Source organism: Cricetulus griseus (assembly GCF_003668045.3).
Source record: "Cricetulus griseus strain 17A/GY chromosome 1 unlocalized genomic scaffold, alternate assembly CriGri-PICRH-1.0 chr1_0, whole genome shotgun sequence".
Classification (NCBI taxonomy): Eukaryota; Metazoa; Chordata; class Mammalia; order Rodentia; family Cricetidae; genus Cricetulus; species Cricetulus griseus.
In genome coordinates, this window is record NW_023276806.1 from 31219011 (window position 1) to 31235699 (window position 16689).

General features: G+C 39.0%; 2 protein-coding genes across 18 annotated transcripts in view; one reads left to right on the forward strand and one right to left on the reverse strand.

Moving 5' to 3' along the window:
- The window catches only part of Ank2 (ankyrin 2), an 842037-nt gene that overhangs the window by 187156 nt on the left and 638192 nt on the right, over positions 1-16689 (forward strand). The gene's annotated exons all lie outside the window — the stretch shown is intronic.
- The window catches only part of Zgrf1 (zinc finger GRF-type containing 1), a 56360-nt gene that overhangs the window by 4591 nt on the left and 35080 nt on the right, over positions 1-16689 (reverse strand). For 5 of the 7 annotated variants that reach the window (XM_027395670.2, XM_027395671.2, XM_027395669.2 and 2 more), the window contains 6 exons: positions 14964-15226; positions 13766-13925; positions 9034-9111; positions 7735-7882; positions 3538-3665; positions 1195-1318 (listed from right to left, as the gene is read on the reverse strand). In XM_027395670.2, the coding sequence (XP_027251471.1) occupies positions 1195-1318; positions 3538-3665; positions 7735-7882; positions 9034-9111; positions 13766-13925; positions 14964-15226 (901 nt within the window). Of the gene's footprint in view, positions 1-1194; positions 1319-3537; positions 3666-6767; positions 6891-7734; positions 7883-9033; positions 9112-13765; positions 13926-14963; positions 15227-16689 lie in introns of those variants that run through there. The other 2 variants (XR_004772120.1, XM_035451882.1) reach the window with 2 other exon arrangements.

Genomic DNA, 16689 nt, shown 5'->3' on the forward strand with positions numbered 1-16689 from the left:
TAAGTTTACAAATTCAAATATGATCCAGATATAGTGTTCCTGTGTTTTACCTAAAGGATTCTAAGTCAGCAAACCACAGACATACTTGCACATTCATGTTTCTAATTGCAGTATTTATAAAAGCAAAAATATAGAACCAGCCTAGTCACTCATCAATAGAGGAGTAAATAAAGAAAACATGGGGGCCAGTGAAGTGGCTCAGCTGGTAAAAGTGCTTGCATGCAAACCTGATGACCCGAGTTCAATTCCTGGGATTGGAGGAGAGAAACAATTCCCGAAAAATGTCCTCTGACCTTCACATTATATACTGTGGCACATGACACACACACTAATAACAAAACAAATTTTAAAAGAAACGATGGTACATATATATAGAGCAGCTTTATTCAGCTATAGAGAAAATGAAATTATGTAATTTGTATGAAAATGGATGAAACTAGAAATCAGAATGTCAGTGAAATGAGACAGACTTGTAAAGTCAAACATTGTACTTTTCGTATATGAAATGTACATTTAAATATAGATGTATATTTATACTTATAAATATATACATACACATATATATTTACATTTATATACACACACATTCACAGAGAGAGGACACAAATGTAGAAAGACTATCAGAAGGAAGCAGGAAGGGAGGAACAGAGAGTAATGGGATACCCATGTCACGAAAGCAGAAGGGGATGATGGAGACCAATAGCAGTGGGAGAGAAGGGTCATGCAAACACAAACAAAAAGGGTGAGTTTGGGGTTGCAAAGATAAGTAAAAGAGAATGACATGCATGTGTGAGTGAAATGTCACCGTCAAAACCATTTTTTGGCATGCTAACAAAAAAAATAAAAATTTTAGTATTTTTTCTCTCTAGTGGAAGGGGGAATTAGAACTAGGTAGTGGTTACTGGGTACCTAGATAGAGGTAGTAGTTGCTGGGTACTATGACAAAATGCCACCTCACTATTCCTCTTAAGTATAACACTCATGGATAGTGGAAGGTGATGTACACAGAGAAACACTTCTGTTTTTAAAGATATGTTAGAACAAGAGGATTCCACTTGTCTTTAAGATGAATACTTTCCAAAGAACTCCAATTATAAACTATTAAAGAACAAAGATGAGGTATTGTATCTCAATTCTTTACCCACCCTCATAGTATACAATCAATGATAACTCAAAGTAGTTAGAAGTACATGCCATTAAGCAAAGTCGATCAAAAAGAGTTTGTTCCAATCCATTTTCATGAGCTGCATCAGAACCTTGAATCGTAGGAGGCAGCTGTTTGGGGTCTCCAACAAGAATTAGCTTTTCAGACTCAAACCTTAAAAGAAACAATTTAGAAAATTAATCTAAACAAAGAGAAAAGGCATACTAGCATCATTCATTGCACTTTCCAAACTACATTTTTAGAATTCAAATGTAGAAAGTGTCCCAAGAGCTAGCAAGCAAGGACTCTTGGGTTAGGCAGATGGTTCAGTGGATAGGCTGCTTTAAGACCTGAGCTCATTCCCTGGCACTTCATGTGAAAGCTGGACACAGTGGCAGTAGCACACATCTGTAATGCCAGTGCTGGGAGCTAAGAGACAGAAGACCCCTGGACTCACTAGCCAGACAAGCTGAAATGGTGAGCTGTGCACTCAGTGAGAGACCCTATCTCAAAAAATAAGGTGAAGATGGCTGGAAAGACGGCTCAATGGTTAAGAGCACTTGTTCTTGCCGAGATAGGGTTTGATTCCTAGCAACCAAAGGGCAGCTCACAATTGTCCATAACTCTATTCAATTTCAGGATGTACATGATATACAGATGTATGAGTAAGACATTCATACACATAAAATAATTTTTTTAAATAAAAAAAAAGGAAAAGAAATGAATGTGAAGGACCACAAAGAAATACACTAGATGTCTACCTCTGGCCTCCACATGTACACACATCTATTTGAGTATACATGGGTGAGCACTGACACACACACACATGCATGTGGCCACACACACTTTCATTTAGCTTACATTTTTTTTCACATAAAATATATTAGGCGAGGTAGGCGGATCTCTGTGAGTTCGAGACCAGCCTGGTCTACAAGAGGTAGTTCCAGGACAGCCTCCAAAGCCACAAAGAAACTCTGTCTCGAACAACAACAACAAAAATACACACACACACACACACACACACACACACACACACACACACACACACACACGTATATATTAGGCATCCCTTAACCCTACACAGTTAAGTGTTTCACAGAACACATTTGAGAAACAGTAATCTTAAGACCCCAGAAACTCTGAAGCTGTCTTGGAATTCCTTTACTTAAACTCCATTTCAGAAGTGAGATAAACAAGACCCTCAGGTCAAAATGCTTTTCTAAGTAGGAACAAGACCGTGAAGGGAAGTCCTAGTTTCACAGACAAACCTGTATCCAAATCTCAACTCTACCTATCATATCTGTGGCTCTCCCTGCTTCTCATTCTTATCAGTAACCTGGAGGTAGTAACTCCGCATGGCTGTTATGAGGATCAAATGAAGGCCACAATGTGTTGGAATACAACAGAACTGTGTTACAGCTCTGTGCTCCACCCAGGGCCTCAGTGACCCTCCAAACCTGGCTGCTGGAGAGTGACCAAATCATCCTGCTTGCCCAGTACTATTTCAGTAAAAAACTAAAAACCTCATGCCCAGGAGTCTACTGACTCCTGGTGCCCTGACTACTAGTGTCCCACTGATTCATCAACTGGGCACTGAGCAAGGTCTCCTGGTCTTACTGTGGAGAAATCTTCAATAAGAGATGCTTTATTTTTAGTCTTTATGGTACTGGGGATTAAACCCAGGAATCACATTAAACACATGTTTTATCCACTAAACTATATCCCAACCCCCAAGGATGCTTTATAAGCACAATTTTTCATTGGCCATAAAGGTTTAGATTTCACACTCTTAAATTTCTGGAGACAGGGGCTGCAGAAATGGCTCAGAGCCATTGGCTACTCTTCCAGATATCCTGAGTTCAATTCCCAGCAATCACATGGTGGCTCACAACCATCTGTAATGAGATTTGGTGCCCTCTTCTGGTGTGCAGGCATACATGCAGGCAGAACACTACACATAATAATCAATAAATCTTAAAAAAAAAAAAATTCTGAGGACAAACTTCCATTTTCAACATGCTTTTCTATATCCTCTTTTGTAAACTTAAAAAAATACTTTCAAAATGTAAACCATCAAATCACAAAAGGAAGGGAACTGGAGGACACTGCCCAGTGGAGTTAGGAACCACTAATCTAGTTGACAAATCTAGTAAGTTCTATGTTTCTAGCACTAATGCTCTTATGGCTTTAAGGACTGTGTGATTCCAATGGCTACACCATAAGCTCACAAAATTTTGATATATTTACTTCAATAAGTTTCTCTCTATTATTTATAAAACTAATGTTAGAAACTGAATTGCTAGGAATTTGGACAAGTCTTTGTTGATAGACTAAATTCAAGAATGGTCTGAAAAGCTGACCTGTGTGAACTCTTGGGAAGTGTCTTGGGTTACCTTGCAATAGGAAGGAGCGAGGCTGGTTCTGTCATCTGGCTGCACTCATCCAGCACAACCACAGGGAATTTAAGGTCATTCATGCATGGGAATGGGCAGGCTGCACAGGTGATGCCAACGACTCGAACCTTTATTAAAAAAAAAAAAAAAATGTGTTTTTGAGACAAGGTAGCACAGGCTAGCTTACAATGCACTATATCGTCCATGTTTAGCCTCAAAATCTCCTACCTCAAACTCTCTCCTGAGTGTTGAGATTATGGTTATGAGTCACCATGCCCAGACAAACAAAAATATCACTAACTAATGGCTACTAAAAGTAAATCAAGAATATACTAGAGAACTTGAAGGCTTAATCAGAACTTATGACTAAGTAGGTGTTACAGAAAACAAGCAAAAACATTTTTGCTCTGATATTACAATAGAAGGAACATATTAAAGTGTGAATGGTTCAGGAAGCTTCAAGGATGACATATGTCTTCCTTTATCTTATAGGTGGGCCTGAATTATTAGAATACACATTTTATCCACACTGACCCACGCAGAATATGCCCAGAAACCATCCTTTGCTTAAGCTCTGAACGTTATAGCACTGTGATTACTTAAGAAGGTAGCTGTCTAAGCAGGGCATGCCTGTAACTCCAGTACCCAGGGGGTTGAGGCAGAAGAATCAGGAATTCAAGGGCAGCTTGGGCTACACAAGGAGTTCCTGACTCAAATAAAATAAACTTCAAATGTACTTTTACCCATTAGTGTATCTAAATTGTATAAACTTTAAATATTATATCAAAATACCTTTGTGTTCAAGGCACAAATCTTGAAAGGCTAATGCTGAATTATATAATATACAATTAAAAATCTGAATTTTTACAGTACTGGTTATTGGTCCAGTATCTGTGAGTTATGCACATATATATTGTATGAATGATATGTATATATAGATGCACATCCATTTCCCCTCCTAATACCTATAGTATAACAACACTTGATAACAAGCAGTCCAAATAAACCGATCTCTCTTTGTTAAAAATTACTTCTTTTTATGACTAGAGAGATGGCTCAGCAGCTAAGAACACTAGCTGCTTGCTCTTCTAGAGGTCCTGAGTTCAATTCCCAATATCCACATGGTAGCCCTCAAGCATCTGTAACTGTAGTCCCATGAGATCTGACGTCCTCTTGTGGTGTGCAGATACATGTTTAGACAAAACACCCACATACATAAAATAAATATTTCAAAACTTGTTTTCCTTTTCCTCCCTCCAAGCCTGTCATATAGCCCCTTTTGCACTTTTTCAAATTCATGCCTCCTTTTTCATTAATTGTTATATATGTGTGTGTTCCTAAATACATCTGTACAATGTGCTCGATCTATATGTATGTTACTTGTATGTTTTCAGAGCATCCAATACCAAATTTTTTTCAATAAGCCTAGCCAGCAAAAATAGGCTTCAACTGTTGCCCCATAGTCTTAAAAAAAAATTATAATCATTTTCTTAACAATGTTCATCATACATAATAACCATCACCTAGGCTTTTGTTCTTTCATTAAGCCCGATGACCCAAGTTCCCTCCCCAGGACCAACATGGAGGAAGGAGAGAGTCCCTGTAACTTGTCTTCTGACCTCCATACATACACATATGCATGCATGCACGCACATACAAATGCAATCTTTTAAAAAACGTAAGACCTTCATGAGGGAGCAGGAAGGTTGAGTCAGGTGAAGAATAGAAGAAAGGATATGTGATAGGTAGGGATTTAGTTGGGGGGGTAGGGGAGGACGGGAGGGAGAAGGGAACTGGGATTGTCATGTAAATCAATCTTGTTTCTAATTCAAATAAAAAAAATGATAAAAAAAAAAGTAGGACCTTTAATCCCATCACTTAGGAGGCAGAAGCAAGTGGATCTCTGTGAATTTGAGGCTAAACTGATCTACACAGCAAGTTCCAGGATAACCAGGGATACATAGAGAAACCCTGTCTCAAAAAAACAAACAACAAAAGAAAAAAGTTGACCTTTAAAAAGAAACCTGGGAGCTGGTAAATTAGGCACCGACAGTTTCTCCAAAGGACCTGAGTTCAGTTCCCAACACCTACAATGGATAGCTAACAAAACCCTGTAACTCCAGGTCCAAGGGATCCAACTCTCTCTTCTTCAGATACCTACATATCCACATAGTCACATACACATGTATATGGTTTTTTTTCTTAGAAAGCCTAGTACATAAACATTTAGTTCTTTAGAACCATTCAATCCCTATAGCTTATACACTTCTCCTAGTACAACTCTGAAACTCCATTTGTTATTTAATTTCTGGAAAACTGTATCTGATAAAATCAATTTAGAAGAAAAACTTTAAATTTATAAATAAACAAACTTTTTAAAAAAAATATTAAAGACTGGGCGGTAGCAACACACGCCTTTAATCCCAGTACTCAGGAGGCAGAGACAGGCACATGCATCTCTGTGAGTTCAAGGTCAGCCTGGTCTACAGAGCTCCAAAGCTCCAAAGAGAAACCTTGTCTCAAAAAAAAAAAAAAAAAAAAAAAAAAAAAAATAATATATATATATAATATATATTATATATATTATATATATATATTCCCTTGTTGTTTGAGACAAGGTTTCTCTGTGTAGCCCTAGCTGCACTGTACTTGAGAAGGCCTAACTTAACATCAGTGCAGCCAAGACAGGCTGCTGGCTAACTGGGACTAGGCCTCACCCTTATAATAACCAAGAAAAACTACAAACTGTACTCTGCCGGGGACCAAACAGAATTGAGACAAACAAGTACTAGATGTTCCAGAACATTAAGAATAGCTTACCTAACTTGTATATAGGTTGCCAATTTCCAGTACCAATGCCAGTACCAATCACTGTTTGACAAAACTTCTGTTACCTCACTCCTGCCCAATCAGGAGCTCAGCCCCTATCTGATTCCAGAATTCCCTACCTCTCCATCCTTTACTCCTTAAAACTCCCTGCCATAGCTGAGCTCAGTGTTCTCCCTGATCCTGTTGGATCGGATGGAGAGACCAAGGACTCTAATAATCTCAAGTACTCTGAGAACTTCTAGCTAGTTGTGGCAGCTCATGCTGTTAATCCCAACATGAGGGAGGCAGAGACAGGTGATCTCTGTGAGTTCCAGGTCAGCCAGGGCTACACGGTAACACCCTGTAGCAAAAACAAAAACAGTATTCTGGGGACTCCTAGAATGCTAACCTACCATGTACTGATATTACTTCCTATTTCACGTTCCGTGTAAGGTTTTGAAAACATCCACCACACTTGCAGTGTTTACCACCAGAGACAGGTGAAGACTGTTTCTTGCCTCACTAATGTGGGCTTGGCTACACACCTGATGAGTGAGAGCAAACAAAATGTTAGGGGACAGGACATGAGTAGAAGCTCTAAAGGTCTAGCCTGCTCTCCTGTGCTGCTTTAAGTACAAGGTCTTTTTCAGACTGAAGGAAGAATGAGACTGGCTTACAGTCTAAGATGAGCCACAGTAGCTGACATGGAGTCCTAAGCTGTCCTGAGATCCTGTTGTTCAGTAGCAGGATCTCAGCAATAGCTGACCAAGACAAAGACAAGGTCTTGGACAGGCTGGTTTCCCAAAATATCTTTGCAAAAAATGATCAATGCCAAGGGGTCCAAGAGAGTCAATGACTTTCCCTTTTCTTCTGTTCCTTGGACACCACTTTCATAAGATGAAGGCACTGAACATTTCTCTCCTACCCACAGATGCCCTTCACCAAGTGGATAATACTTCTGTTACAGCCTGGTACCCAGTGCCTGGGAGTGAGTAGAGTGTTACTTGAATTCTTGGGCACAGGGAGATCCTGAGCGGCCCAGCTTTCTAGGAGTACATCAAAGACAAATTTGCACTTTGATATTTTACCCAGAGTAAAAATTTTTTTTCTTTCTTCCAGAATACAACTAATTTTACCGGACTTACTGAGAATCTATTCAAAGCTCCAAGCCTCTATATAAAGACAGAAGAAAGAATGCCGCAGGTATGGTGAGTAAGATGTTCATCACAAACCTGAAGAATGGTTGCAGCACTCAAATCCATGCTAGGTAGAGTTTGTGGGGATGCGCAGGCACACACCTTGTTGAATCTAAGAGTGTCCATCCCACGCCTGAAGAGAGCCTGAGCAGAGTGTACCAGTCAAGAAAGGAAGTGATGCGTTCCACCTCACCTGCTTCAGTAGGGCTCTGTTGGTCCCCAGCTTATGCTGCTCAATGCTTTTTCTCACATAAACCCTTTCTATAGGAGTCAGTTCTTCCTTCATCAATGCTTGGAGTTCTTTCAGCTGTTCGCTTTCATTGTCTGAGCCAGCATGCAAGCTGAAGTTGAATGACATGACAGAATACTCCTTGTTTATTTCATTTCTTATACACTCTGATACACCACAAGGAATAAAATGGATTAGACTTTTTTATGTTTGCTTGTTTTTGTTATTCTGATACAAGATCTCACTATCTAGTCCTAGCTGTCCTGGAATTAGCTATGGAGATGACACAGACTTTGAATTCAAGAGATCCACCTGCTCCTGCCTCCCAACAGCCAGAATTAAAGGCACGCATCACCATATCTACTTGGGCATACTCTAAGCTAGAATTTCTACTTAGGCTGGGTGGTGGTGGCACACCCACCAGGTGGATCTCTGTGAGTTCGAAGCCAGCCTAGTCTACTGAGTTCCAGGACAGGTTCCAAAGCTACACAAAGAAATCCTGCCTTGAAAAATCAAAATAAATAAATAAATAAATAAACAAACAAATTCCTACTTAGATTTCCTAATTTACCTAAGCTATCTCTTTCTCAAAGGCCAAATTTAAGGTTAAGAAATGGAACATTCATTTCCATACTTCTTTCTTCTTTAATTTTCTTTTTATTTATTCTGTGTCTTTCATATCATGACTCCCAATCCTGATCCCATCCATCTCTCCCCTGCCAAAAAAATAAAACAAAATAATTTTTTGTTTTGTTTTCTGTTTTTGTTTTTTGAGACAGGGTTTCCCTGTGTAGCTTTGGAGACTGTTCTGGAACTAGCTCTGATAGACCAGGCTGACCAGAGATCCATCTGCCTCTGCCTCCCAAATGCTGAGACTAAATGTGTACACAACCACCACCCAACTAAAACAAAATAAAATTTAAGAGGATGAAAAAGAAAAAAGAGAAAGGAAGAAAGGGAAAATCTCCTCATGGAAGCCGCAGTGTGACAGACACAGCGAGTCACACAGTTAACCCCTTTATCCCTATACTTTTACATGCAGGCATCCATTCAAAAGCATCACTGGTCTAGTTCGAGGCCTCTGGTCTCTGCTACTCCATCCATGCTGGGCCCTCACTGAGACTCTTCCTGGGCATCCTGTTGCTGCCCTGTGTTGTGAAGACCTGCAGCTTCCCCGACCCTACCTCCTCGGCGGATATTGGGGTGGGCCCATTTTCATACTTCTTAGAATATTCTATAACTTTTAGGATTCAGCAGTCTCACCTGTAAGGTAAAATTGGCTTGGCAATCTTCCTAACACTCCCAACTCTGATGAACTTTTCAAATCCAAGACTGAGAAGCCTTAAAGAAAATAAGACAGAAGAGATTCTCCTCACTGAGTGTAAAACAGGTTCATGTTTACATGAAATATTTATGAATATTTTTTTATTTATTTAAAATTTTTTTCATTTTACATACTAACCCCAGTTACCCCTCCCTCTCCTTCTCCCGCCCCCCACCTCCCCCAGTATTATTTATTTTAATGTGAGCTTAATGGGAATTTAAAGAGAACTAAAGCAAATTACAGCCCACTTAACATAGTTCCCAAAATGATGACAAAATGATGACAAAAAGCACAATGTTAGTATATAAACAGATTCTGATTCATAGCCCTTTCCTAGTCTGATGAGATCTAGAATTGGCTTAGAGGTAAGCCTTCCTTAACCTAAGTCCCACCCTAACTGTGGGGGCACCATCCCACGGGTGCTGCTGCCATGATTTCCCCACCAGGAGGCCCTGCACCTTGGAACTGGGAACATGATAAAAACCTTTCCTCCTTAAATTACTTTGTCAAAGTAAGAAGAAAAGTAACTAAAAGACCTCAGTTTGGGGAAGAGTTAGCTACTTCTCAATCTGAAATAGCTAGGGTTCATTTTTTCAGTGCAAGTTTTTATTAAATCTGTAACAATGTAGAGGCAGTATTCTCAAAGCACTGATACTATAGGGTAATGTGTTTTACATTTATTCATGCTTCCATTTATTCTAATAAACAAAATAAAATTTTGTCATATTCTATCCATCACAACAGACATTGCCTGTTCCAATGAACAAGAATGATACTTTACTCTGAAGAAATGGAGGAAGTCAGCCTATTTGCAGTTGAGGTATCCATCTTACTTAAAGTTTCACACGTCTCAGGTTCTTTTCAGAGATTCAAGCATTAAACAGCCTTCTAAAATGGCTGTGGGTGTAGCTCAGTGGAAGAACACTAACTTAGCATGCACAAAGTCTCTGGTTCTAACCCCAGCACTGTGTGCTAATGAGCGCTCGTGTGTGTGTGTGTGTGTGTGTGTGTGTGTGTGTGTGTGTGTGTGTGTGTGTGTTGTGTGTGTGTGTGTGAGAGAGAGAGAGAGAGAGAGTGCACACGCACACACAGAGTGGGAGGAAGACAGGGAGGAAGGGAGAGAGGGAGGGAGACAAAGAGAGCACAGAGTTCCTGTGTTTTTAGTATTCAATGATTACCTGCCCTTTTCATCCTAACCTATCAATATGTGTTTTCTAACAGTCTCATGTTAATTTTCATCTCAGGCTAAGCAACCTAAGTTTGTTCTTTCCATTTAAGTCCCAGGTAGTTCCTCATTATCTTAAAAAGAAAAAAAGAGATTTAAAAAAAAAAAATGCTATCCTTAGTCACTCTTAGATTTCTCATGAGAGTACACAATAGCAACTTTCCCAATGGGCAATTTTATAAAATATATGGAGAAGCTTAAGATGTTTCTAATTTTTACCCTAGCTTAGGACATTTTCCTAAACTTGCAAGGTGGCTTGGTGGGAAAAAGAGCTTGCCGCTTAAGCCAGACCAGCTACATCTGATCTGCAGAAACCCATGGCGGTAGGAGAGAACAGACTTCTGAAAGTTGTTCCCACCTCCATGCGTGTGCTGCAGGACACAGTGTGCACACAGTCCACCCACCCAGTATCTGTCTCCTCCCTCTGTGTGTCTCTCTATTTCTGCCTGTCACACATAGTGTGCCCATAGTCCACCCACCCAGCTGTCTGTCTCCTCCCTCTGTGTGTCTCTCTATTTCTGTCTGTCACACATAGTGTGCCCACAGTCCACCCACCCAGCTGTCTGTCTCCTCCCTCTGTGTGTCTCTCTATTTCTGTCTGTCACACATAGTGTGCCCACAGTCCACCCACCCAGTATCTATCTCCTCTCTCTGTGTGTCTCTCTATTTCTGTCTGTCCTATATAGTTTTTTTTTTAACTTATTTAAAAAAACAAATATTTAGATAGATATAATGACTTAAAAGATTTTTGTCACAATATAATTCATATTGGTTAAATTTTGGAATTTAATGATTAAAAATCACTTGAATAATTCAGCAAATCACTGAATATAATTATGAAAAGTTATTGAGTGTTGTAACGCACACCTTTAATCCCAACACTCAGAAGGCAGGACAGATGAATCTCTGAGTCTAAAAAGCAAGTTCCAGGACAGCCAAGGAGTTAAGACTAGTAGATGTGTGTGAGCACACGCATGTGTTATACAAGTTAGGCTAGTGCTTTACTACTGAGCTACATCTCCAGTCCAAAATAATCAGACATAAGCTGGGCATGTGACACATGCCTGACTTCCTAGCACTTAGCGGGAGAATCACCTTTAGTTAACAGCAGGTTTGAGCCAACTCTGAGGTATATGAGATGTGGTCTCAAGAAAAAAGCAAAAAAAATTTTTAATTAAATTTTCATTTTAAAAAGCAAGATATGAAACAACACATAATGCCATGTTATTGAACTCCATGTTTTGAAAGTAAATGTGAATGGATTAAAAACATAATCCATGCCTGGCGTTAATGGTGCACACCTTTAATCCCAGCACTCTGAAGGCAGAGGCAGGCGAATCTCTGTAAATTAGAGGCCAGCCTGGTCTACAGAGAGAGTTCCAGGACAGGCTCCAAAGCCACAGAGAAACCCTCTCTAGAAAAAAAAAAAAAAAAAACCCACCATAATCCATGAAGAAATGTAAGGTATATAATCTACATATTTTCTTCAAAATATTTTAGTTTTAGTTTTAACTGAGTATATGCATGTATCTGTGTGTGTGTGTGTGTGTGTGTGTGTGTGTGTGTGTGTGTGTACAGGCAAACTTGGAGACCACAGATGTTGGATCCCCTGGAGCTGAGCCACTTGTCATGGGTGCTAGGAAACAAACACCCGCCCTCTGGAAGACTAGTAACTGCTTATTTATTTCTCTAGCTCAAGTATTTCCAGCATACACATTAACTTGATGAAAGGGTTAATTTTAAGATTGGGGAAATGACTCACCAGGTAAAAGACCCTTGCCATGCAAGCTGGTAACCTGAATTCCATTTCCGAAATCTATGTAAAGGCAGTGGGCAAAACAAAATTTATAGTGTTGCCCTCTGGCTGTGAAACAAGTAATGCAGCATGTGTGCCTACACACATCAGGCTTACATACCAAACAGGAAGACTTAGAGTCTTACTATGTAGGCTAGACTGAGGCTTATTGAGATCTACTTCCCTCTGTCTCCCAGGTTCTGGGATTAAAGGCTTGCGTCATTACACCTGACAAATATACCATGTGTATCTGAAAAGCCAGAAGAGGCCATCAGACACTACCCTGAGCCTGGAGCTAACACCTGAAGTTGTCCTCTGACCTCTATAAGTTTGCTGTGGCACACATACATACATAGAAATTAAACAAAAGGACTAGATATATGAGTCATGAATTTTTTGAAAAACTAAAAGCTCTTGTTTATGATGGAATTCAGATAAATACTGAGTTATTGGTAGATACTGAGTAACTTGGCATTTTAAAATATACTTATTTATTGTCTCTGTGTGTGCACACTCATGCCAATTTGGGCACACACATACATCCATTCATCAGGCTTGTCTGTAAATGCCTTTGCCTGTTGAGCCATCTCACCGGTCCTTTGCAATTAAAACAAACAAGCAAGCAAACAAAAAAAAAAAAGTAAGAGCACTTGCCATGCAAGCATGAGTCCTGAGCTCAAATGCCTAGTACCACCTTAGAAAACAAAAACCTGACATGGTCACGCAATCACCTATAACATCACACTGTGAGGGACAGAAGCTAGATCCAGGCTCAGAAAGAGACTCTGTCTGCAAGTAATAAGGCAGAGGGATAAAATAGGACATGATGTTCTCTTCTGATCTCTACTCATGTAAAGGTATGAACTTGTACTACACATAGATGGAGAGAGAGTAAATTAAAAATTATTTTTATATTTACTTATATTGTTATTGCCTTCCTCGTATCCCTGTTATTAAAACAATGATATAACTCACATGGTTCAGCTATGTTAATGTGTTTATACAGGTGCATGAGCAAGAGAAGGGTCTATAATTGTTGGTTTGGGGATTGGATTTTAACTTACATCTATGAAAATAAACCCAACCCTCTGAGTCAGAGGCAAAGGGTCTTTACTTATAACAAGAAATAGCGAAAGCACCATGGTGCATACGAGTCCTTTGGTCCCCAAGCTCCACCAGGAGATATAGAGCATCTCAATAGATGTCTGCACGTGTAATGGGTTCAACTGTATAGTTAAGGAGCAATAAGGTTGGAAATTCACTACTCTTAGTGACAAGCAGTGGGCAATCCTCCTTTTAATTCCGAGGAAGACATTACCATTAGTCCAACTTGTAACCCTGAGAAATGCCTTTCAAAGGAATGCTTAGGGCTCATGCCACACTGCCTCCCCCAGCAACACACTTCCAGCCCTACATGTTCCTGGTTGAACTTGCATTTTATAGTGTTATTCCAAACTGTTTATGACAAACTGTCAGATAAATGAACAATTACTACTTAAGTTAGACTGCTACTACTTCATAGCTCTTGGGTCAGAAGCAATGGCCTCGCATTCTTGTCATGCAGCAAGAATACATATGGACACTGGAGGCCCACAATGGATTACTTCTCAACAATAATCTAAACTATCAGCTATTTATTTGTCATACTTACCCAAGAAGAACTCTGTCAACAGCTACATTAGTGGAAGAAGAAATGAGAAGTTTCCATGGCCTTACATTTCCAACTGTTCCAGCATCACACTTTTCAAACAGCTGTACAAAGAACAAAATCACCACAGCCAGCAAATAGCTTTTGCCTGCTCCAAAAACACCTAAAATTTCATAAAAATTTTTATGAATGTACAAGCAATATTTTCTCTATCTCAGCCTCCTTCATTTAATTAATTTATTCAAAAAAAAAGAGTGCCTACTAAGTGCTATGCAAGAGGATAAATAGAATAAATCAGACTTGGAAGGCAGAAGCAAGCAGATCTCTTTGAGTTCCAGGCCAGTCTGGTCTACATAGTGAGTTCCAGGACAGCCAGGCTATACTGTCTCAAAAAAAGATAAATCATACGTCTACTATGGCTAAAAATTTTGAAATTTCTCCTGAAACTGGCAGACAGACACTACAGGTTTTTAAACAACAGGACTGACTTGTAAGCGTGTGTGTCTTAAAAAATCTATGTGGAAGATGGCAGTGGTGGCACACACCCTTAATCCTAGCACTTGGGAGACAAGTAGGCAGATCTACAGCCTGGACTACAAAGAGTTCCGGGATAGTCAAGGCTACACACAGAAACTCTGTCTCGAAAACCATGAAAGAAAGAAAGAAAGAAAGAAAGAAAGAAAGAAAGAAAGAAAGAAAGAAAGAAAGAAAGAAAGAAAGAAAGGAAGAAAGGAAGAAAGGAAGAAAGGAAGAAAGGAAGAAAGGAAGAAAGGAAGAAAGGAAGAAAGGAAGAAAGGAAGAAAGGAAGGAAGAAAGAAAGAAAGAAAGAAAGAAAGAAAGAAAGAAAGAAAGAAAGAAATGCAGACTACATAGGTCAAATATGAGAAAGGTGAAACTACAATGGAGCAGTCAACACAATAAATGCTAACTTTACTGATGTTCCCATACGCTGTGCTCTCCTCTAAGCATTCTACTTATATTTCGTCATTTAAGCATCCAACCATACGAGGCATGTGCTATTTTTAATCCACGTTTTACAGAACAGGAAATCAAAGCTAAGAAGTAAGTCGTCTATCCAAGATCATACAGCCAATAAATAAATGATAAAGCCAGGATATGAAGGCAGTGTTGTAATTCAAGATGCTACATTCTTACCCACTAGGAAACTACAAAAGAGCAGAATAGCCTGTCTCTTTCTTACCATGGATGACTGTGATAGGCAGGGAATGGGTGCAGGGCTCCAGTGCATTTTCACCACTTTCTTGGGAGGCCATCATTTCAGCTATCTGAATTAGTGCTGTAGCTTGATCCTTGTTCAACCTGTGTATGTCAATCAACTCACTAGCTAACTGCAGGGTCGCATCTCGGTTCAGGAGTTCAAATTTTGTTTTAGTATTTGCAATGGCTGGTGGGATAAATTTTCTTTTATTGACATTTTTATTGCTAATTGTAGCTGGCGGAGACCTAGAAAAAAAGAGAGTACATCAGAAACAGGACTTTTGAAATGTGTAAGTAGACATTTATAACTTAGCTTTCACTTCACAATCATCAGAGAACATTTCTGGAAGACTGGCTTCAATCTAGAACATAAACTGATATTTTATGCAAGAGAACTGATATTTACAGAATACCTACTATATGCTAGCATGAATTAAAATAGTTTACACATTATATATTCTTCACACCAAAGAGAGTTAATTATCCCAAAAAGAGATATGTAAATATTGAAATGTTCCAACAAAATCACAGCAGTAATAAGTAGTAGACTGTTTTAGATAATTAACATAGCTTCTACTTTAGGCAAAATTACAACAGACAAATGGATTTTATTGTCATTTAAAATATATAAAAATGAAGTTACAAGGCTTTAAAAACAAAGCAAAATAAAAACCCAGGCATTATGGCAAAGGAAAGGACAATGCTATAAGATAGACAGTAACAATCCAAATTGGAAGCACTTGTTTAGCATGTATGACTTTGAATGCACAATACAAGAAAACATGCTTTTCTCATTTTAATGTATTCACTTTCCAGTAGTCTTCATTCATTCATTCATTCATTCATTCATTCATTCATTCATTTATTAAGATAGGGTCTCATGTATCCCAGGTTAACCTGGAACTCTCTATGTAGCTGAAGATGAACTAGAATTCATGATTTTCCCACCTCCACATCCAAAGTGGTAAGAATACAATATGCTACCATGGTTGTTTATGTGGTAATAATATGAAGCCTAGAGCCTCAAGGATGTGGCAAAATGAGCTGTAACAGAGCCCCATTTCTGATTTTTTTAAAAAGACCTCTGGTGTTAGAGAAATTGAAATGTGAGACACAGGTAATTAGAATGAAAATAGTATCAACATCAACACTATCAAATCATTCTATTGGATGTTGAATAATATGTAGCACAAAGATACAGAAAAGCAGCTAAAGAGAAGGCCCAGCAGCTAGTGCTCTTCCAGGGAATGCAGGGTCTACTCCCAGCATCCACAAGGCAACTCACACAAGCTGTAACTCTAGTTCCAGGACATCCAATAGCCTTTCTGGCCATTAGACACCAGGCACACACATCATGTACATATGAATACAGGCAAAACACCATTCACAGTTAAAACCTATAGATGTATAAAATTATGCTCTATAATGATCCTTTAAATAGTTACCCCTAAGATAAAGAGAAATCAATTTCAGTATGAATGAGCCCAAGCCATAACAAATGAACAGGTGGAAGGGAAGTAATACATATATTTTTTCTTTCCTCTTATAAATTTAATATATTTATTTTTGGTGCTGGGGATCAAACCCAGAGCCTCACACATGCTGACAGCATTCTACCATTGAGCCACTATGCTTAACTTCTAATACACAGTAATCTCCTAATCTAAAAGATAATTAAAATTTTGTTGGTAAAATATACTTAATGTTCT